This window comes from Schistocerca piceifrons, chromosome 4, assembly GCF_021461385.2.
Source record: "Schistocerca piceifrons isolate TAMUIC-IGC-003096 chromosome 4, iqSchPice1.1, whole genome shotgun sequence".
NCBI classification, from domain to species: Eukaryota; Metazoa; Arthropoda; class Insecta; order Orthoptera; family Acrididae; genus Schistocerca; species Schistocerca piceifrons.
This window is the reverse complement of record NC_060141.1, coordinates 77,646,257-77,669,287: the sequence shown is the minus strand read 5'-3', so window position 1 is coordinate 77,669,287 and position 23,031 is coordinate 77,646,257. Positions and strand designations below refer to the sequence as shown.

The 23,031-nt window shown below is 40.8% G+C and overlaps 1 protein-coding gene across 2 annotated transcripts in view; it reads left to right on the top strand.

Annotated features, from left to right (window-relative positions):
* The window catches only part of LOC124796408 (serine/threonine-protein kinase VRK1-like), an 87,360-nt gene that overhangs the window by 25,719 nt on the left and 38,610 nt on the right, over positions 1-23,031 (top strand). For both annotated transcript variants that reach the window (XM_047260585.1, XM_047260586.1), the window contains exons 5-8: positions 4,341-4,537; positions 4,620-4,851; positions 7,907-8,086; positions 21,966-22,144. In XM_047260585.1, the coding sequence (XP_047116541.1) occupies positions 4,341-4,537; positions 4,620-4,851; positions 7,907-8,086; positions 21,966-22,144 (788 nt within the window). The remainder of the gene's footprint in view (positions 1-4,340; positions 4,538-4,619; positions 4,852-7,906; positions 8,087-21,965; positions 22,145-23,031) is intronic.

The window sequence follows — 23,031 nt, the reverse complement described above, 5'->3', positions numbered from 1 at the left end:
GTTAGATAGGAAATTCCAGTGACAGGGCAGGAATATGAGGTGCTGGCAAGAGATGTGGAACAGGTCTTGCAGTTAGTTCTTCCACAGGAATAAGATCCATTCATTAGGGTGTTGTGAGCATATTGTGTAGGTTGGGTTGACTGTATTCCTGTGTGAGAGGCAGGAGGAGATAATTAGTAGGATATTTCTAATTTCATTACACAATGAGAGGTATTTAAATCTGTAAGAGAGAGAGTTTTTCTGTTATTAAAGACCAGTATGATATTAACAATGTAGGAAACAACAGATAGCTACTTACTGTAAAGAAGACATGTCAAGTTGCAAACAGGCATTACCCCATTAGGGGCTGGGCCACCTGTGAAAGCAGCCATGTCATTTACCATCTCTGCTGCAATCATTGCACATCTTTTTATATTGGATGACTACCAACCAGCTGTCCACCAGGATGAAAGAACACCGCTAAAATGTGGCCAAGAACAAAGGAAACCACCTTGTGGCACAACATGCAGCTGAAAATAACACACTTCATTCCAATGGTGGGTTCAGTACGTGAGCCATCCGGATCCTTCCCTCCACCACCAGCTTTTCTAAACTGCACAGATGGGGTTTCCCTTACACCATGTTCTCCGCTTCAGTAATTATCCCAGCCGCAAGCTATGGTAATGCACTGTCCCTACACCCTCCATCCAACGGTTTCCATCCCATCTGTCCTATCATCTTTTCTCCATTCTCCTCTCCCACCTGTATGCGCAGCCCTCTGCCAATACATCTGCCCATCTTTCCTTTCTCCTCTGCTTTTTTCCCCGCCTCCCTACCACACAACCTGCTGATGCTCTGCCTGTTGACAGTCTAGTCCCTGCATACTCCGCCAGGCAGTGTTCATCTCTTTCTTTCCCCACCCGGATATTAACTATCCGTTTCCCATCCCCACCCTCTTCAGACATCTGCTTGCATCCTACGTGATAGTTGCATTCCGGCACGAAATGCTGGAATTGGCGATAGTATGTGCATGAGGTATGCTTGCTTGTGTGTGTGTGTGTGTGTGTGTGTGTGTGTGTGTGTGTGTGTGTGTTTTTCACTGATGAAGGCTGTGGCCAAAAGCTTTAAGTAAGTGTCTGCTACTTGACGTGTCTTCTTTACAGTAAGTAGCAATTTGTCTTTTCCTGTATTGGTGATATTCTTACCTGGAGTTTCCAGTGTTTGGTCCAGCACAATATTGTGTGATAAAGAGGTTACTCCTTTTTGTTAGTAATCAGTGGGTGTGCATGGGCATGGGGTGTGGAAGATTTGTTTTCGGTTGACGTAATGGCGGTGGTGTTTGTATGCAACAGGCTCAAAAAAATCTTCAGCATATTGAGATAGGAACTATTAACCGTTGCAGATGCTATTTCCACCGCTGGCAAATGTGTGTGGGTGAGCAAGTTTGGATTTTAAACATTTAACCCAGCAGTTCATATGGAGCTATTCTGGATGATTGGCAGGTTGAATGTGAACTGATTCCTAAGAAAGCATGACTGACGTGCTCAGCATTCAGCAGTGAGGCTCAGCTGAAACAATTGGAAGTGTGTTTTGATATTTTGGAGGAATCTTAATATTGGCCTTAATGGACCTACACTAGATGGGGATTTAGAGTTATAAGTGTCTATTAAAGTTATCTGTAGATGGTCCATAACATGTTGGTATAGAATAGTGTCATGGCAATGACCATGGCAGTACTATAGATTTGTTTGGAAGTTCTGTCTTTAAAGTACTAATAGTTATGTGAAGAATACAGGATGGACATTGTGTCCCTCTACAAGCACAGTTGCTTCATTTCATCTTTAATAACACAGTTATTTGTCCAAAATGTCTGTATGTGCATGGCAATTATCCCCGCACAGCTTGATAAACCCTACGGCTGTTCGTCTTTGCCCAGTAGTTCATTGATGCTCGTTGGCTGGAATGCTTACAGATCTAAGTCCATTTTCCTGTGGAGTTGCGTTGTGCCTCTTTCAATTTCAAGCTCTGCAGCACACTTTCTGGTTGACTTGCAGGGTTAACGTGTCGCTAATGCACTAATTTTGACCCATTTCCCTCCCGGTTGGTGGAGGGCCAGAGTGGGAGGTGTTCGAAACACTTCCAGGGGAAAGGCTTTCCTCTCCCCTATGGTCACAGTCCAACAACTTGGTGGCTCCTTACTGAACCATTTATCAAAGTTACCTGTCACCTGATGCACACAGTTATCACTAAGTGTTCCTCTATAGTGAAGTCACTGGCATCTGCACCAAACATGGAGAGGCAAACAATGAACTGGCCAATCCACAGACATTTTTCTCCTCCCAAGGCAGTCATGTTGCAGCCACATAACAACCACATTGCAATTCATGTGAGGAGCATTGTAACCAAATCAGTGATCAGCATGAAAGGTTCAAACTTCAAATATCTTACCAGCTTCAAATATCTTACCAGCTTATACTGTTACACACATTTAATTTGGGTATAAACACTGTCTAGCCACTCTGTATAGTGACCCATTGTTTAAAAATTAAAAAAAGGTTTTGTTAGTTAACCAAAGTATGGGGAAAATGGTAAGTGCTGCCAAGATGGTGGGAAGTGGTTGGGGGTATTGGCAACATAAAGTAAGTTGCCAGTAGCAGTGACAAGCAGATGTCAGTTGGGGCTAGGGTAAATACATTAAATCATATTACCTCCTCGGCACACTGATATTTAAGGAATATTGGTCAGATTTTTCATTTGTGTGTATTTAGTACCAGTTTCAAATTAAGTTATAGAACAGCTGCAGATACCATGTTTGATTTTTGTCATGATACATGTTTAATTTTATTCAATTAAAACATTGCTGATTGTAGGGTTTTCTTGTGCGATGCATCCTTCCACTGTGATGTCTGCAAGCATGTTTCATTAGAATTTTCCACTTTGGCACTGATGTTTTGCATAAAACAATATTTTTGGGGGAGGGGGGGGGGGCAGGGGGTGAACAATGAAATATAGCAGTGCTGACTATGAAGCAAGTTCGTCTAGGCTTGGTTTGCTGGCTGACTTTATCTGTAGTTGCAGTGGATTGTCATAATTTTTTGTAGGATGTTCTCTCTTATTTATGTTCCTTGTACTCCTTTGTGCTCAGAATGTCTTTTGCTCGTGGGTTACTTTGTTCTTAAATACCAGTGACTGCCATCTGTGGGCATGGGTTTTCTTTAATGTGTTTTCTGTAAGCTTGCTTTCTGCGGTATGGTCATCATTGTTGCATTGTATTTGGCCCCCCTTGTGTGTGCAATGGCAGTCATTGAAGAAATTAATGAAGATACATATTTTGCTGTTGCCATTTTACCTTCGGGTTAGATTTTGGGGCTGTGTTCACATAAAGTAAAGGAAGTGCACACCATTCTTATGTCCACACTCCTTGTTCACTTCTTTTTTGTGAGTGCAGCCTCTGCTTGGATCTGTGTAGACTACTGTTGCTCCCCACCTAAAATCAGATTGACACAGTCATTTTTATTAAGCAAAAATTATAAGAAAACATTATGTACCCTACAAGCTTTCGAAAGGTGAGTGAAACTCAACTATGGAGAAATAATAGCTTTTACATGTTTCTTACTAGAGTGACCTGTTGCATACAAATACATGCAAATACAAGTGTGTTTGTAATTGAACTGTACAGAAAATAAGTTAAATAATTTTGAAGTGTAATATTTGTAAATTATTCCCACCGAAAGCCTCCTTTGCAGAATGTAAAGGGTTGTAAAGACACTGCAAAATTAGTCTCTGGTGCAAAGCTGAGGTATTTATATAGGACAGTTTGTTAAACTTTAACATGGTGAAATATATTTCACTACAATATTGGTTTTGTGTGGCTGAATCATTCACAGTGTTTATTGCAAGTTCTGAACAGAACTGCATGTAAAATCTGGATTGTGTAATTATAAATTTGTATAATGGTTGTATGTGCAGTTACATATATGTGTTTGTTCAGTCCTGTTTTTAAATCCAACTGCTAGCATATGAACAGCTGTTGACAGGGCAGAGAAGAAAGACAGTTGTGAAAAAAAGTGTCAAGAATGCGGAGAACATGAGAAACACCCAAAACAACAAGTGATACTAAAAAAATTGTATTCCAAATTATGTATATGAAATGAAAAATTGAAACAGAGAACTGATTTTAATTCATAAAATAAGTAAAAGAGAATTTTTGTGGAATTAAGTTTTAACATGTGTGTCTTATTAGATGTTTCATTTATGTAGAGAATATGTACATAATGGGAATTATTTGTAATTGTTTCATTAATGAAGCAAGGTGTAACATAATAATGATGCTATGTGACAATACTTATTTCTTTGCACAGTTCTGGAGTGGCAAAGAAGAAAGAGGCTTCAGCATCTAGGAATGTCTCCTTATGTGGGTGCAGGATCACATATGTATAAAGGTGATAGATATAGATTCCTTGTTTTGGAACGATTTGGATTGGATTTGAACAAATTGTTTTTGAAGTACAAGAGGAAGTTTCATTTAAAGACTGTTTTGTACCTGGGCATCCAGATAGTAAGTTCAGCAATATCTGTAGTCTTTTAACTACTCCTAGCCTTGTAAATAATATACTGAGCATCTTAATTCTTTCTTACAGTTAGATGTTCTTGAATACATCCACAGCCAAGGCTACATTCATGCTGATATTAAAGGTTCTAATCTGCTTATTGGTCATAGACATGGTACAACAAATAATGTGTACTTACTCGATTTTGGTCTTGCTTGTCGTTACATGGGGCGAGATGGCAGGCATAAAGAATATCATTCTGATCTGCGCAAAGCACATAATGGCACAATCGAATATACAAGCAGAGATGCTCACATTGGAGGTAGGTTACCTGTTTTCTTTTTCAACTTCAAGTAAAATAATTTTGGATGACATATTTGAAAGTAGTCTGCAAAATTCTGCTGCACCTGAGAGATGCAGGTAGTACTCATTTCATCTGGTTAGAGTAAACATATTCTGTCAGTACTGGTGCTATGTCCTTATGTGGACTCCGTATTAGTAAGAAGAGGACTCCCCCTTCTCCTTCCCACATCCCCCTCTTTCCTGCACACCTCTGTCCCACCCCCTCTTTTTTATTGATTCAAAATACATAATTTGACAAATACGGGACACTTTTTACTTTATCTTGTCACATAATAGCTTTTCTGTGCCATGCAACAATTAATTCGATCATAATTTCCCACCCCCCCTCCCTCCGTCCCCCTCCCTCCGTCCCCCTCCCTCCGTCCCCCTCCCTCCGTCCCCCTCCCTCCGTCCCCCTCCCTCCGTCCCCCTCCCTCCGTCCCCCTCCCTCCGTCCCCCTCCCTCCGTCCCCCTCCCTCCGTCCCCCTCCCTCCGCCGCCCTCCCAACCCCCTCTGTCCCACCGCAACCGCCCCCCACCCACTGTCCAAGCACACGCCCCAACTGTCGCACACTACCTCCCCCCACTGTCGCACCGCACCATCCCCCCCCCCCAACTGTCGCACAACACCCGCCCTACTGTCCCATGGCACTCCCCCCCGTGTCCCCCACTGACCCAACGCACCCCCCCCCCCCCCCCCCCCACTGTCCCACGGCACACACACCCTCACTGTCCCCTGCATCCCCCACAGTCGCACCAGCCTCACTGTCCCACGGCACCCGCCCCACTGTCCCACGGCGCCCGCCCCACTGTCCCACGGCGCCCGCCCCACTGTCCCACGGCGCCCGCCCCACTGTCCCACGGCGCCCGCCCCACTGTCCCACGGCGCCCGCCCCACTGTCCCACGGCGCCCGCCCCACTGTCCCACGGCGCCCGCCCCACTGTCCCACGGCGCCCGCCCCACTGTCCCACGGCGCCCGCCCCACTGTCCCACGGCGCCCGCCCCACTGTCCCACGGCGCCCGCCCCACTGTCCCACGGCGCCCGCCCCACTGTCCCACGGCGCCCGCCCCACTGTCCCACGGCACCCCCCCCTGCCACCCCGCTTCCCTCCCCGCCCCGCTGTCCCACCGCAACCCCTACCCTCACCACACCCACTGTCCCACCGAAACCCCCTCCCACACCCACCGCAGCCCCCCCCACCGCAACCCCCCCCTCCCACCCACCGCAGCCCCCCCCCACCGCAACCCCCCCTCCCACCCACCGCAACCCCCCCCCCACCGCAACTCGTCGCACCCCCTCCCCCACCGTCTCGTCGCACCCCTCCCCCACCGTCTCGTCGCACCCCCTCCCCCACCGTCTCGTCGCACCCCCTCCCCCACCGTCTCGTCGCACCCCCTCCCCCACCGTCTCGTCGCACCCCCTCCCCCACCGTCTCGTCGCGCCCCCCCTCCCCCACCGTCTCGTCGCGCTCCCCCTCCCCCACCGTCTCGTCGCGCTCCCCCTCCCCCACCGTCTCGTCGCGCTCCCCCTCCCCCACCGTCTCGTCGCGCTCCCCCTCCCCCACCGTCTCGTCGCGCTCCCCCTCCCCCACCGTCTCGTCGCGCTCCCCCTCCCCCACCGTCTCGTCGCGCTCCCCCTCCCCCACCGTCTCGTCGCGCTCCCCCTCCCCCACCGTCTCGTCGCGCTCCCCCTCCCCCACCGTCTCGTCGCGCTCCCCCTCCCCCACCGTCTCGTCGCGCTCCCCCTCCCCCACCGTCTCGTCGCGCTCCCCCTCCCCCACCGTCTCGTCGCGCTCCCCCTCCCCCACCGTCTCGTCGCGCTCCCCCTCCCCCACCGTCTCGTCGCGCTCCCCCTCCCCCACCGTCTCGTCGCGCTCCCCCTCCCCCACCGTCTCGTCGCGCTCCCCCTCCCCCACCGTCTCGTCGCGCTCCCCCTCCCCCCCCGTCTCGTCGCGCACCGCCCCCCCCGTCTCGTCGCGCACCGCCCCCCCCGTCTCGTCGCGCACCGCCCCCCCCGCCCCCTCCCACTGTGTCGTCGCGCCCCCCCCCCCGCCCCCTCCCACTGTCTCGTCGCGCCCCCCCCGCCCCCTCCCACTGTCTCGTCGCGGCCCCCCCGCCCCCTCCCACTGTCTCGTCGCGCCCCCCCCCGCCTGTGTTGCCGCATCCCCCCTCTCTGTCCCACCGCCCCCCTCTTCCACCCCCTCCCTCTCCTTCTCCCTCTCTCACCCTTTGCCCATGCCCATGCCCATGCACATGCCTTTGCCTTTGCCTTTGCCTCCTTTGCCTTTGCCTTTGCCTCACCATCTCCATCCCTCACCATCTCCATCCCTCACCCTCTCCATCCCTCACCCTCTCCCCCTCTCCATCCCTCACCCTCTCCCCCTCTCCATCCCTCACCCTCTCCCCCTCTCCATCCCTCACCCTCTCCCCCTCTCCATCCCTCACCCTCTCCCCCTCTCCATCCCTCACCCTCTCCATCCCTCACCCTCTCCATCCCTCACCCTCTCCATCCCTCACCCTCTCCATCCCTCACCCTCTCCCTCTCCATCCCTTATCTTCACCCTCTCCATCCCTCACCCTCAGCCTCTCCATCCCTTGGTGACGGTTCTGTTATGTTTACAAATAAATCTTGCTTATCACTTCTCCAGTCAAAGTACTGTTGTTACTGATTCCTAACTTATGTGGATTGTATCAATATTGCCAGTGGATTTAAGATACTTCCATAGTAAACTTTCTTATGTAATTGTTTTGGGGACGATGTTCCAGGATAATTCCACACAAACCATTGTGTATGTCACTTATACAAAAGGAAGTCATTGCCAGTAGCTGAAAATAGGCGTGCTCATTTATTGTGGTACTGAGTAAGGTTGCACATTAAATATTTCGAAGACAATGTAGTGATAAATAATTCTGAACCTGATATCAATGAAACTACCAGTTCTGATACAGTAACGCTGCTTCTGATGACATTATTTTATATATGCATGTTTTCAGGTAAAGTAACTAATTTCACGTGACATTGTTTTTGTTTGAAGCACACTCAAGAAGAGGGGATCTTGAAATTCTGGGCTACAATTTATTACAGTGGCTTTGTAGCAAGTTACCTTGGGAAGATGAACAGGCTGATCCAGATTACGTTCATGAACAGAAAAAAGCATTCATGTCAAATATTCCACTATTGATGAAGTGCTGCTTTCCGAATGGAGACGCTCCAGGTATCTGTAATCTTATTTTATCGGTGGAGCATCTGTCAGTTTTACTGAGGTATAAAAATGATCTTCAACCTTTGTTGACATTAAAAAATGATTATCATGGCAGTTATTGCCACCTCAGTCGTAATCAATAATGTGTGTTACATCAGGTTCACAAAACTTAAAATTGTTACATAGTTTTCACTATTACTTTTGAGTTACCTCCCTAAAAGATTTATAATCGTGGTTCAACTTGTATTGTAGGCATATTTCATACATTTATAGTAGGCACTTGTATTTTATGTAGTTTATGAAATGGATTTTAAACATTACAGTCTACATTTATTTTGCATGTTGACACAGAATTAGAGGCTTGAATTTTATAATATTCTTTGCAAATTGAATCTGACAAAATTAAAAAGAGTGTTTAAAAAAATATTTCCCTACTAGTAGATGGTGATGTAAGATATGAAATCCAGTACAGAGTAGTTTGTATCTTGTATGATTCATTTCCATATAAATAATTTCGCCAGATGTAAGGATTTTGGTTACTTATCTTTTTTATTGTAACAAAGTGGACATCGGCTGTCGAAGTGTTGATTGCTCAAGCTTTTATTAGGAAGCAATTATTACACATTGAAGTTGTCTGTGTGTTGTATGTAAGACAAGTTTCTTACTGCACTTCACTGTGTATTCAACCTCAAAAATAAATAGAATGTGTTACACTGCAGCTGATATGCACTGAATAGCCTATGAAACTGGTACGCCTGCCTAATATCATGTAGGGCCCCTGTGAGCACGCAGAAGCACTGCAGCACGACATGGCATGGACTCAACTAATGTCTGAAGTAGTGCTGGAGGGAATTGACACCATGAATCCAGCAGGGGTATCCATAAATCTGTATGAGTATGAGGGGGTGAAGATCTCTTCTGAACAAAACGTTGTAATGCACCCCAGATATGCTCAATAATGTTCATGTCTGGGGAGTTTGGTGGTCAGTGGAAGTGTTTAAACTCAGAAGAGGGTTCCTGGAGCCACTCTGTAGCAATTCTGGTTGAGTGGGGTGTTGCATTGTCCTGCTGAAATTGCCCATGTCTGTTGGAATGTATAATAGACATGACTAGATGCAGGTAATCAGACAGGATGCTTATGTACATGTCACCTGTCGGAGTAATATGTAGACGTATCAGGGTCCTGTATTACTTCAACTGCACATGCCCCTCACCATTCCAGAGCCTCCACCAACTTGAATAGTCCCCTGCTGACATGCAGGGTCCATGTATTCATGAGGTTGTGTCCATAGCCGTACACGTCCGTCTGCTTGATACAATTTGAATTGAGACTCGTCCAACCATACAATATGTTTCCAGTCATCAACAGTCCAATGTCAGTGTCGTCTGGCCCATGCGAGGCATAAAGCTTTGTGTCGTGCAGTCATCAAGGGTACACGAGTGGGCCTTCGGTTCCGAAAGCCAATATCGATGATGTTTTGTTGAATGGTTCATACGCTGACACTTGTTGATGGCCCAGCATTGAAATCTGCAGCAATTTGCAGAAGGGTTGAACTCCTGTCATGTTGAATGATTCTCTTCAGTCGTTGTAGGTCTTGTTCTTGCAGGATCTTTTTCTGGTCGCGGCAAAAATTGAAGATTTGATGTTTTACCGGATTCCTGATACTCACGGTACACTCGTGAGATTCTAGTACGGGAAAATCCCCACTTCATCGCTTCCTCAGAGACTGTGTCCCATCACTCGTGTGCCGACTATAACACCACATTCAGACTCAACTTAATTATCTATCAGCTGCACCAGACACTTATTGGCTTACATAGATGTTGTCGACAGCAGTGCCGTATTCTGCCTGTTTACATATCTCCGTATTTGAATAAACATGCCTATACTAGTTTCCTTGGCAATTCTCTCTCTCTCTGTCTGTCTGTCTGTCTGTCTGTCTGTGTGTGTGTGTGTGTGTGTGTGTGTGTGTGTGTGTGTGTGTGTGTGTGTGTGTGTGTGTGTGGGCGCGCGCAAAGTTAATGTCATAACTTAATGTGTGCTTTTTATTGTTTCACTGCTGAAAAAGAACTGTTCAAAACTTAGAGAAGAGTGTCTGCTACTTTGACAGTATCTCAACTACAGATTACAGAATTTAGTGAAACATAGTTATTGAACTTTCTGAAGCATTTGTAGTAGTTCAAGTGCACTGTATTTGGAAAACAATGGATGAGTGCCCTCAGTATAATGTACATCAGCTGTCTTACGTAAGAGAACAGATATCTTTAGACTCGGTTCCAATTTGTGTGCTTAGAGCTGTTGTGTATCTGGTTGTTGCACATACAGTGAAAACCCTTTTCAATGAATCCGTGGGGACCTAAATGTAAGTTCACTAAACAGGAATTTTTCTTAAATGAGTTTTGCCCGAGTACGAGGAAAGATGGACCCGGCTACAAATTACCAATTGTTTATCCTTCCATTGTATTGTAGGGAAAGAAGTTGTCACTCCAGTTGGTTGGTATTAGTTAGAATTGATTCATCTAACATTAAAGGAGGAAAAGAAACTCCTAATGGTATCAGGTTCTTGTTCAGCAACAATGAAAGTTGGTGCAATGGCTTGTGCTTGTTGTTGTTGTTGTTGTTTGCTACCAGCATCACTTTTGGCTCTTCCATCACAGTGTTCCTTCACAAAAATTTCACACATCTCACTTACTTTCATTTTGACAATGGAAGGCAAGATCATCATCATCATCAGAAAGTCCTGGAATGTCAAATTTTCAGAAATATCTGTGGTCCTATTCCATTCTTTTTCTGGAATAATGTGGCCTCAGAAAATAGCTACTCTTTGTGAAACCATATAACAGTCTGTTATGTTACAGAATTCCAGGTAACAAAGAACATATTCATAGTCTGTAGAATTCTGAGACTCATCATTTCCTTTCTCTAAGTGAATGAAATTTGACTTCTGCACAGTTGTTACTCAGTGTCTGACTTTGTTGAAGTGTATTATGTCCAGAGGTTGCTGATGACTTGTACAGTTTAGAGGAAGGAATACAACATTTACATTACTCAGAAGCAGTGTTTCTGAAGAAGCCTGTAAAGGGAATCGGTCAGTAATAGGTACAATCCCCCCCCCCCCCCCTTTTTTTTTTGCACCTATCTCGGTATATAAGTGCCTGAGAAATCTCAGACGTGTGGTGTCATCCAGGCAATGCTGTTATATTTGTAGATACAAGAGAATATATTTATGTTTTTGAACCCCATGGGAGTGTTAAATTTTCCTTTTATTAGCGGAAGCAACTTTTCACTTCCATCACTATTTACACACAACAGTGTAATCATCCTTTCTTTACTTCCTTTTACTTCCATAGAATTATTATAACTTAATGGAATATCACTGTAGCCGACATAATCGTCTTGAGAGATTCAGCAACTGTCTAGATATTTAAGACAATTTTCATGTATTTTTCTGTCTCCGTTGCACATTTTTAATTAGATTACATATTTCGATCACTCTGGATCATCTTCAGACCTAAGAAGTTGTGTCAGCAACCTGTCTTGTCTACTCAGAACCACTACTTCAAGTAACGGTTCTGAGATGAAATAGTGGTTCTGAGTAGACAAGACAGTATGCTTACACAGCTACTTAGATCTGAAGGTGATCCAGAATGATTGAAACATGTAATCTAATTTAAAATTTGCAACTGAGACAGAAGAATAAATACGATTTAACTTTAATAGATTATGTTTTTACAGGAAGTACTTTATTTACTTGATTGTAAGACAAGGTTTTTTGCCAAATTCGTCATTTGAAAAATACGGGGTCATCTTATATTCGCAGATTTAACTATTGCTGCCGAGATAAACATTTTGACAGTGTTCAATAGATAAATATCGAGGTTGTCTTGCATTTACAGATGAAGCTTTGGCTATTGAGGTTTCGCACAAATTTATTTTGAAGAGTTCTGAGGGGTAGAGTTTAGCAAACAATACTTCCATTTGAATAGGATCAAGATTTCCTGATACATAGAAGCACTTGATGCAATGTTGAACTTGTTCAGTTGGTCACGTGACATTTGACTCACAGTACTAGATACATGAGACACTTTGAACTATGCACTACAGCTATCTAAAGCTCTGCAAATAGGTCAAATACAGGTATGGATACTGCACACATACATTTGTGCTGCTTTGTTAGTAAAGGTAACATTGAAAGTTGAAAATCTTGTCCTTCAAAACCAATTTTGATTCTGAACCAAAGTTAGTGTTTTATTTGGTTATGAAAAACTAATGATTTAAGAGGTGTATTGCAAATGAAAATTTGATAGCTTTTCACATGTTAGAATACTGGGGAGAAAAATTACCAGCTTTTAATCAGCTTTGGAACAAGGGGGTAAATTCAGATGAAACGAGAAAGAAAAAATTCAGAATTAAATGTCTAACAAATGAAACACATCACATTAAACTGACTTCAATTGTTATTGCAAGAATAAATTACAGCAGAAAGACTCATTAAGGTGATATTACCAACAGATGGCATTAGTCCAGTGAAAGTTCAAGAATTGGATTCAGTTGTGATTGCAGTCTTTTATTTATGTATTAGTTGTTGCTGTTACATACGTCCTGCACCCTAGAATATATAGATGCCCATGTTTCAATGTTGCTCAAGCACAACACTAAGGAAGACCTGGAGGTGGGCCAGTGACACCAGTTTAGTTGAGAACTATGAATGTTGAGAGGGGAGTGGTGAATGAGCAACAAATTTCGTGTTGCTGCCAACCATTGAAATCTATACTCCATGTTTTGGCTTTTTATGAACATCTACCATGTTTAAACTGCAGTTTGTCTGAATCCATTTGTATAAATAAAATAAACAATAAATTGCAGCATACTTGGAAGAAATAGCCAAATATTTGTGACAATGAAGATGTATGTTTAACAGTTCCCCTGTTTAGATGATGATGATGATGATGATGATGACGACTATAAAACATGGTACCACAGAACACAGGCTAAACAAAGGAGGCAGTGAAGATAAAAATTAATACGAAAAGCTTCTTGTTATATTATTTCTTCTTCTATTATCAAAACATAGACAACCAGTAAATGGCATAAGATTAGGATTGGTGTTATGGTAACAGATGCTCAAGTCAGTAAAAGTTTGTAATCTTGGTTAATCAGAATAAATTTAAAAAATGCTTTTTTCTGAGGGAGCTTCTTAAAAAAAGAGTTCTTCATGTATTCAGGGTCATCTCGTACTCGTGTAAATACATTATATTATAAAAGAAACGAGTCTCATCAATGTTGAAAATGTCACTTTATCACCCATGGAAATGTAATGTTTTCAAATATCTTACAATTTCTGCATGTGTATCCTCGCTAAGAAGTGACATCCCCCCCCCCCCCCCTTTCCCCCAGCCTGCTGTTCAGTGCAAAGAAAATTTTAGTTTTAATCTTCAAGGCAGTTTCACAAACCTTCTCACATAGTACGTACTTGCTTATAGGAGTTACTTGAAACCCTTTCAAAGAATATTTCCATGTCAGCGAATGTAGAAATGTGAATTTGGATCCAGAGTAATCATTAGCTTTGGAATTGAATAAAGCTTGTTTCGTTTTGAATAAGCTGCGCACTAGATCGTGATTCTTCCTCATTTATGAAATTCTTATGTTAAGATTGTCTTACATGTGGTGGATGGTTGTGAGCTTTTGCTGAATTGTAAGCTGTCTTTGTTTGCAGACCATAACACCACAAAAGCAAAACTGATAGCTTCGATGCTTCAATGAACAAACAACAAAATTCCTTGCACATTGTAGACTTTGTGACTTTTATGACATCAGATCTCATGACCTAAGTAACACAGTATGTAGAACTTTCTGTAATGGTATCACATTTCCAATGGGAAGAGTATTGTCATGTTGTGCCGACAATATGAATAGGTAGCAAGTGCACAAAAGCAGTGTGGGTTGTAGTTAGCCGAATGAATGTATATTGTAACAATCAAGAGATGAGAATATGCACAATTACTGTGAGGGGTTTAATAGTGTGTTGATGGGCATATTTGACCCTTTCACTGCTGTTGGTGTGTGTACATGCCCTGCTACACTGTTCTCCAGGTGCTGTGTGGACGTGTACACATGCACCACTTGGGTTTTCCTACAGTGTTATGGACATCTGTGGATGAATTACTTCGATGGCTCGGTGAAAAAAGTTTTAGAGCATTTATCATATAGTATATGTGCCTCCCTGTGTGCTGTCATTTGCAGAAAACCTCATTCGATATCTGGAATTGTTTTATGATATAAAATGACCACAGGATTCATGAGGCACAAGCATGTAAATGGACACGTCACGTGTGCCTGTCCTTTGCATATAAAACCCAGTAACTCGAGAATGAAATTACATATCATTTTGCTCTAAATTTTAAATAAAATTTTGATGCCTTATGTGCATTTCATTCACTGCAAAGTATAAGCCAAAATTAACTGTACACATAATTTGTGTGATGTGTTTACCTCTGCATATCTTAATTTGATGCAGTGCAGTAACTGTGGCATATTAAAAAAAAGTCTTTTCTTGATTGAAGATGTCAGACAGTAGGATGTGCAAAAATCAAATTATTGGATTCGATTGTGATTATTTATATGTTAGGTTGAATGCCAGATCTCATAGGACAGGTTGTCCAGTTTTTCCAGTCTTGCAGGTTTTTATTTGTTGGAGCAATTTCATTTGTCCACAGTAGCTCACTTAATTCACTTCTTTGATTTTCACAGCAAAATACAACACTTCCTTACTGTTGCACATATTTCAAAGAATAAATAGTAAATAATACGTCTAGGACCTCAGTATTTACATTATATTCCTCTTGTCTCAATGACTTCATCATTCAGCATTTGATTTCATAGTGGCGCTCTTCTGTTCAAAGTTTAAGTGTAGGAAAAGTCCACAACTGCAGACGAAAAATTACTTTCAGGTGTCAGTTTGTCATTTGGAGATCTTCTTGACGACTAGCTTGTTTGATTTTTCCCAGTCAATAGGACAGCATGGAAAAGTACGTGATACTATAAAACAAATATCTTTGTCTCATTGTTGGTTTGTGATGGTGATGCTTAACCACATTACATTTTAACATGGGATGAACTTCTTACTCTCATGTGGAAATGCATTACAAATTTCTGACACCACACAATATTTGATGCCAGTTATTGTATTTAGTCTTAAAATTAGACATTTCACACACAGGTTCCAAATAATTTTAGAAATAATTGCCAATTGTAGCAAATACTCTCCAAAAATTTTCCAAATAACAAATTTTGTCATTCAACTGTTAACGGTACTGTAAAAATGTGTGTGTTCTTAGAGATATATTTGGGACTCAGTAATTTTGCTGTGAAAAATATATATTGAGGTACCTTGTTACTTGGATTTAGCAGTGTCCTTTCATCCCTTATTTTCATGTTGAACTGACTGAAAAAAGTATGGTAAACTCTGGAAGAAGTACTATGCAATAAATTAAAGTATATACCGTATGCAGATCAGTTTGAGCACGTAAATAGAGAGGGTTTTGGAAAGATCATAAGCAGTGACATAGCCTTTGATTTAAGTTAATTCATTGTGCTAATGGGTGATGGCATCTCAAATCATACAGGTCATGGCAACTCGTGGTCATGAATTTCACTGTAAAAAAAATACGTATTAGACCTCTATGACATAAGTGTTAAGAAATAAAGTATTTTCATTTTATCTTAATTTTTGTAAATAGTATGGCCTTTTAATAAAATGTGTATTTGTAAATAACTATTAAAACAGTAAAAGGTATTGCAGAAACATCTGGGTCCTCAGGTAACAGTATTAGCATCACATTATTTGTGCAGGAATTGCTACATTCACAACAAGAATAAATTTAGTGACAACCCACCTGAACGATCACCATCACCCAAATTTGAAACTGAAGAAGATAGTGCAGATGTTTATATTCCTGGGTGAGAAGTTAATGCATTGAATGTTAGCATTTCTGCTGTAGCCCCCACTATATCCCCTCTTAAACATCCAGGAAAGAGAAGCACAAGAAGAAAACCGCATGTAAAAAGAAAAGTGGAAGAAATTGAAAAAAGTGTTACACAAACATCATCTTCAAAACTTTGTGAAGTGTATAATGTAGATGGACTTGGTGCAGAACCTGAAGATAGTTATATGTGCATGAAATGTGATGTGTGGTTTTTAAACCTAAATACTGCTGTCTCAGCAGACAAGTATGCTGAAAAGATCCAGTGACTGATAAAAGGTAACTAATTTAAGCAGCAGGTACAGAAATACATACCCACCTCCTCAAATTACTTGAGTTCAAAGGCTTGTAAACTAAAGAATGAGCAAGGTATTTGGGCATGCTCAGATTCTGGCTGTGGGCATCCATTGCAAAATGATATGCGTCTACTGCTCTGGAAAATTATGTAAGTGATGACAAAGATTGCAGCAGGCAAAGTCCTAACCAGGTTGTTGTTATCTCTGTTAGTGAAAAAGAAAGATGAGAAGATACATGAGAAGATCAATAACAGAAGCATATCTCCTAATGAAAAAGGAGAACCTGAATTTAAAAACAGGTCTCACAAAATTTTACTCTTTATGACCAAAATGGGTAAAATGCCAGCCAGTGAAGGAAGTATGCACATGTATTTACTGCACGAATTTGAAACTTCTTTGTTTTGCCATAAGCAGTGTCACAGGAAAGAAGTAAAGAGCTGCTAGATAAATGTTCATTGCAGGAGTGTGCAATGTGTCCTGATGCTGAAGTGATGACTGTTGAAGCATTACACCTTCAGGATACTGACAGTGATTTAACCTATGCATTATGGGAGGGAGGAGGGTTGGTGAAGAAGATAGTAGAGCCAGAGAAGTTCATTGCGGAGGTTAGAGGGGCATTGGGTCATGAAAGGAATAGCTCACAATCATATCTGGAGGATTCAGAGACAGGCCATAGCACAAGTAAAATCAGCCACATCCCAGAATACTGACACATTAGTTCTTCATTTTGACTTTGCTGAGAACTGATCTATTGCTTTGCAGAAAGAAATTCAAAGCTACCACTGGCACACATCACAGACATCAATCTTCACATGTGTTGCTCACTTCCTTGGATGACAGTGCTTTGCTGTTGTCATTGGTGATCTCACAGTGCAATGCACCCTATGCTGTCAGCATGATAATTGATGACACAGCATCTGGAGGCCATGCATTTCCTGAGCATGTGTATGTGACTGAGGGTGCAACATCTCATTTTAAAAACTGCTTTCAACTATATGAGCTTGGTCAACACTGTAGTACACAAATTAAGACAAAAAATGGATATTTTCAGCAAGCGATCATGGAAAAAGTGCATGTGAAGGGGTAGGAGGTATCTATAAACATCTTGCAACAAGATTTAATTTCCAGCACGATGCTGTTGATGCTAGAAGAGATGCTACTGGATTTGTATACACCATATCAACATTGGTAACAAACATGAAACTCTCAATTCTAAATAAAAGTACATTAAGGGAATTCCATTTAAAAAAGAGAGAAAAGTGGTCTTTTTATGAAGCCTACGGTTTGCATCCTGGAGTGGCATGTACATTGCAAGAATGGTTCTCCACAAAATGCAACCTGTTACTGTGTGTGAAATTCAGAGACCACGATATACATTAGAAGACTTTGTAGTTAGCTACTTCATTTCTTGTGTGTATGACAATCAGTGGTGGGTAGGACAGATAACAAGTGTGTCTCATGAACTGCAAGACAGTTCTGTCTCCTTTATGACACCCCACGGTCTTGCTAATGCTTACAATTGGCCATCATCAAAAGGTCGGTGTGCTGTTCCCATTTCCCAAGTACTGCTCTTGTTGGATCATGCTTGTCTGTATGCAAATTCAGCTCAGCTATAAGAGTTAAATGAGAAGCAGATGAAAAAAATACAAATAACCTCTTTTCAACAGTTTAGTGTTGATTGTTACATTTTAGGCAGTTTTAATTCATGGAAAGTCATGAAGAAGTAAAATCATGACAGAAGACAATAATAATTTGTGAATGTCAAATAATGGAAAATCCAGGATGGAATGTAACAATATTATGAAAAGGAAAGTTACTATTCACCATATAGCAGAGATGCTGAGTCGCAGATAGGCACAACTGTGACAGTCTTTATGTTGTGCCTATCTGCGACTCAGCATCTCTGCTATATGGTGAGTAGCAACTTTCCTTTTAATAATATTGTTACAATTTGTATTATCACAAAAAGAAAAAGGGTATAAATATTCTATTCTCATTTTTATTATAAAATGTTTTCGAACAAAATTGTGAATTGCTTTCCTACTCATTTATAATGTTGTAAAGTAATTATTTTGATACAGAAATACCATAAAGCTAGGTCTACCTAAAAAATTTCTCACATTTCGTACAGACAATATAGCCCACTCTGATTGTACATTCCCTAAGTACAATAACCAACTAATGTATCGTGAAATTTTTAGAGTATTTTATGATGGGGGTTTTGGAGAAAATAATTTCTAAATAACCAAAAAATTTCAGATTCTTTCATCTTTATGTACAAATATCTCGACAGTTTAAGAAGTTCATGCATTAATGTCATAGCTGACAGTTAGCAGTCTTTCCACTTTTATCATTTCTCAAGACAGTTAACATCCTATGACTTCGTATTTTCGAAACATAATTTTGAAATTCACAGATAACTACAAATTTCCATAGTTTATTTTTCCAAAAAATGAAAAAGATCAGAAGTTTTGGGAACTGAGTATTTATTGAAAATAAATTCAGATCTCTTATCACTTCTGGTTTCTTTATTACAATTTTTCAGTTTTTCCTTTTGTTATGATATTTTCACAAATACTCTCATTAGAGAGGTCTGTAATGTTTTAACAGATCAGAAAGTCAAAATATTGTAGTTTTGGAGAGGTATTATGTAAACTTCAACATATTTTTTTTTTTTCAACAAACTTTGAAATAGTGATGTGACACATTCACTCATGACCTGTATGATTTGAGATGAAATTGCCGTAATGTTGGTATTTTCCTGTGAAGTATTTTTTACATGTGCTTTTTTACTTTAACTTATAAGAAACTGTACTCCAAACATTTGGTTTTCTTCTTCTTCGCGGATGGATCACTTAGGACCACGCGTAATCAACATTTGTTGGCCTTCCTTTTCACCCAGTATTCCTTCATAAACAACGAATGGGCTAGCTTTCGTTGCGTAGACCATGTATGTCGGTTAGTTTTTCTCTCTTCTTCCTCAAAACCCTGTGTGTTTGTGATTTTTTTCTGATTTAATTTCTATCATGTAGATTTGGAGACCCTAATTCTCTTGGGTCTTTTTCCATCTGTTTGTACCAGTTCGGTCTTGTAGTTTTGTTCTTTAAAAATGTATGGATTTTGTGCGTTAACCTGTTTGAGTCCATTCCTTCTAAGTGCCCAATGAATTGGATTCTTCCCCATCTTTAGTTCTTGGTCCTAGGATTTTCCTCATTATCTTACATTCTTTCACTTCTAATTCCTCTTTTAGTGTTCTGTGTTGAAGGTGTAGTGTCTCCGATGCGTAGAGAGCTTCGGGTCTAATTACTGTTGTGTAGTGTCGTATTTTGCAGTTCCACGAGAGACTCTTTTTGTTGTAAATGATGTTTGTTAACTGAAACGCCGTCTCCATTTTCTGGACTCTTGATCTGACAGATTTCTTTTCATTACAATTTTCTGCAATCCATTCACCTAAATATTTAAATTCTTTTACTCGAGAGATGTAGTTATTACCAATTTTGAGATCAGAAGGTGCATCTTTGACGTCAGTCATAAATTTTGTTTTTTCAAATGAAATTTGTAATCCTATTTTAGCTGCCTGTTCTTGTAATAATTCTAGCTGTTTCTGCGCATCAGTAATGTCCTGTGCGATCAGTGCCATGTCATCAGCAAATGCTAAACAGTGTAATTCTATGCCCTTATGTCTTGCCATGTCATCAGCAAATGCTAAACAGTGTAATTCTATGCCCTTATGTCTTGGTCCCAGTCTGTGTGCTGGCGCACCTGCTTTTTTCCATTCTCTAACAACTTTTTCAAGAGCACAATTGAAGAGCACTGGGGACAGTACATCCCCTTGTCGTACTCCTGTGTCTATTTCAAATTCTGTGCTCAATTCTCCCATAAATTTTACTTTGGATTTGGTCTCTGTGAATGTTTCTTTTATGATGTTTGTTGTCTTTTGATCTAGTCCAAATTCTGCTAATACTTCAAAAAGGGATTCTCGGTCTATACTGTCATATGCTTTTTTAAAGTCAACAAACGTGATGACATAACTTTTGTTTGAAGTACTATGTAAATATTTCACTGAGTTTTTCAAGTTAAGGATTTGTTCTATGCAAGATCGACCTTTTCTGAACCCACCTTGGTATTCGCCTAGTTTTGAATCCAGCTGAGGCTCTGCGCAGTTTAGTAGGGCTCTAGACAGAATTTTGTATGTTATTGACAATAAAGAGATTCCACGATAGTTGTTGGGGTCTGTTTTACTTCCTTTTTTGTACAGAGGAAGTATGATTGCAGTCTTCCAATCTGTGGGGATTTTTTCAGTTTTCCAGATTTCATGTATAATTTCTTTGAGTTTTGCAATAAGATTTTCTCCTGCATTTTTCCATAATTCTGCGATGATTTGGTCTTCTCCTGATGCTTTGTTATTTTTCAGTGACTGAATTATCTCTTTAATCTCTTGTAAACTTGGTGGCTTTGAGTCTGGGTTTCGTTGTGTACGATGGAACTCAAATTTTTCTGCAGGCTTTTCACAATTCAGTAATTTAGAAAAGTATTTTGCAAGAATTTCACAGTTTTCGGTGTTGGTATGAGCAATTTCCCCATGGTCATTTTTGAACTGGAGTGATGGAGGAGAGTACTTTGTTAATTTTTGTTTGAATACTCTGTAGAAATTTCGGGAATTGTTTTTCTTGAAATCATTTTCTATGTCTTGCAATTTTTTGTCTTCATGTTGTTTACGGACTGTTCGTATTGCTTTTGTGACTGTTTTCCTGGTATCTTTGAGATCTTCCAGGGTCTTTTGATTTTTGTTGCACAACCAATTTTGCCATGCCTGTTGTCTGAGATTTATCAGTTGATCACACTCATCTGTCCATGATGGGTGTTTATGTGTTCTTGTTTGCGGTGCTACAGTTTCAGCTGCATTTAGAAGTCCTGCTTGCAGTTGTTCCCAATTTTGTGGTTTTAAATTTTGCGTTTCTTTTGTAAATTGTTCATTGTCATTTATCTTTTGTACATCATATTTACGGTGTGGAGATTTCTTAGTGAATTTTCTTTTTTCTGGAATGACATCTAGGGAGAATTTTGTTGGGTAATGGTCGGAATCTAGGTCTAGTCCATTAAGGACTTTAAGTTTCATGATTTCTACTGTATTTACGCGGGAGATCATTACATGATCCAACTAATATTCACCTAGTAATGGATTAGGTGAGATCAAAGTCTTCATTTTCGAGGCTCTTTTCTTGAAAAATGTTGATTTGAAAAATAGGTCACGGTTTTTGCAGATTTCAATGAGTCGCATGCCATTCCGGTTGGTCTGTGTATGCCCTGACCATTTACCTACCCAATATCGATATTTCTTTTCTTTACCGATTTGTGCATTGAAATCGCCCATAAGGATTTTGACATGTTTATTTGGGATTTTTTGGAGAATATTATCTAATTGGTTCCAGAATTCTTCTACTTCTTCTATTTTGTTTTTGTTAGTGATGTTAGTTGGTGCACGTCCATTGATTAGGGTGTATATCTTATTAGCTGATTTTATTGTCATCGTGGAGAGCCGTGTGACTGAAGTTTTATGTTTTAAAGTAATGTTAGATAATCAGTTAACATGTACTTCTCTACTGTTTCAGCTGTAATAAGTCAGTATCTAAAATACGTTGCAAGTTTGGAATTTGACACACGTCCTGACTACAGTTATTGCCGAAAACTGTTGCGTAAAGGCATTACAGATGCGGGGTATGTGGATGATGGGAAACTGGAATTTGGGTTATCTGTTTCTCCTAGGATGAAACAGATCAAAAAGAAAAAGGTAACTTATTTGTCTACGATATTTATTAATATGCCATGAATTTCACAGTTATAGTCACTAATCCTCAAGTCAGTTCGTTTTCTTTGAAAAATTGTTTCTGTAAAAATTCTCTCTCTCTCTCTCTGTCTCTCTCTCTGTGTGTGTGTGTGTGTGTGTGTGTGTGTGTGTAAATTTACTAGTACATAAGCTTTCAGTTTATACAGTCATCATAGGAGGAAACTTGAATCATCAAACAGTAAAAGGGAAAATTAAGGTTTCATAAGTGGTGGGTATTAAAAGTAGTACTGCAAAATATTACTGAATGTGTTCCCTGAGAACTATGTAACACACATGGTTTGGAACCTCACTTATGATGGAAAAATATGGGATTGAATAGCAACAAATGGACTCTAGACAAATCAACTACATTGAAACTGATAGCAGTTACCAATAGGCAGTTGAAACAACAGTGATTACCAATGTAAAAAGGCAACTAAAAAAGTAGAAGGCTTCGTACGTTCACCAAACTAAAAATGTTGTAGTGTCATATGTCAGTAAGCAGTTACAAACATTTAGCTCTGGAGAAGAGCATTCAGAACAACTGTGACTGAAGTTTGGAAGAATAGTTGACCGTGCAGTTGATAAATAAATACTGGGAACAACAGTTCATGGTGGGAGGGACCCTTCATGGGATACAACCATTGTAAACAAACTGCAGAAGAAATAGATTACTGCATAATAGGTGTAAAACATAGCCTAAATGGTTACAGTGGGTGAGTGAGTGAAATGGAATTATAGGATTCTGTACTTAATTTTCAGCTGAGTTAGCTCATATCATAACCATAATCTGCTAAAATAATTGCAATAATAATTAAATAATAAGATAGGTCACAGGAAATATCAACTGG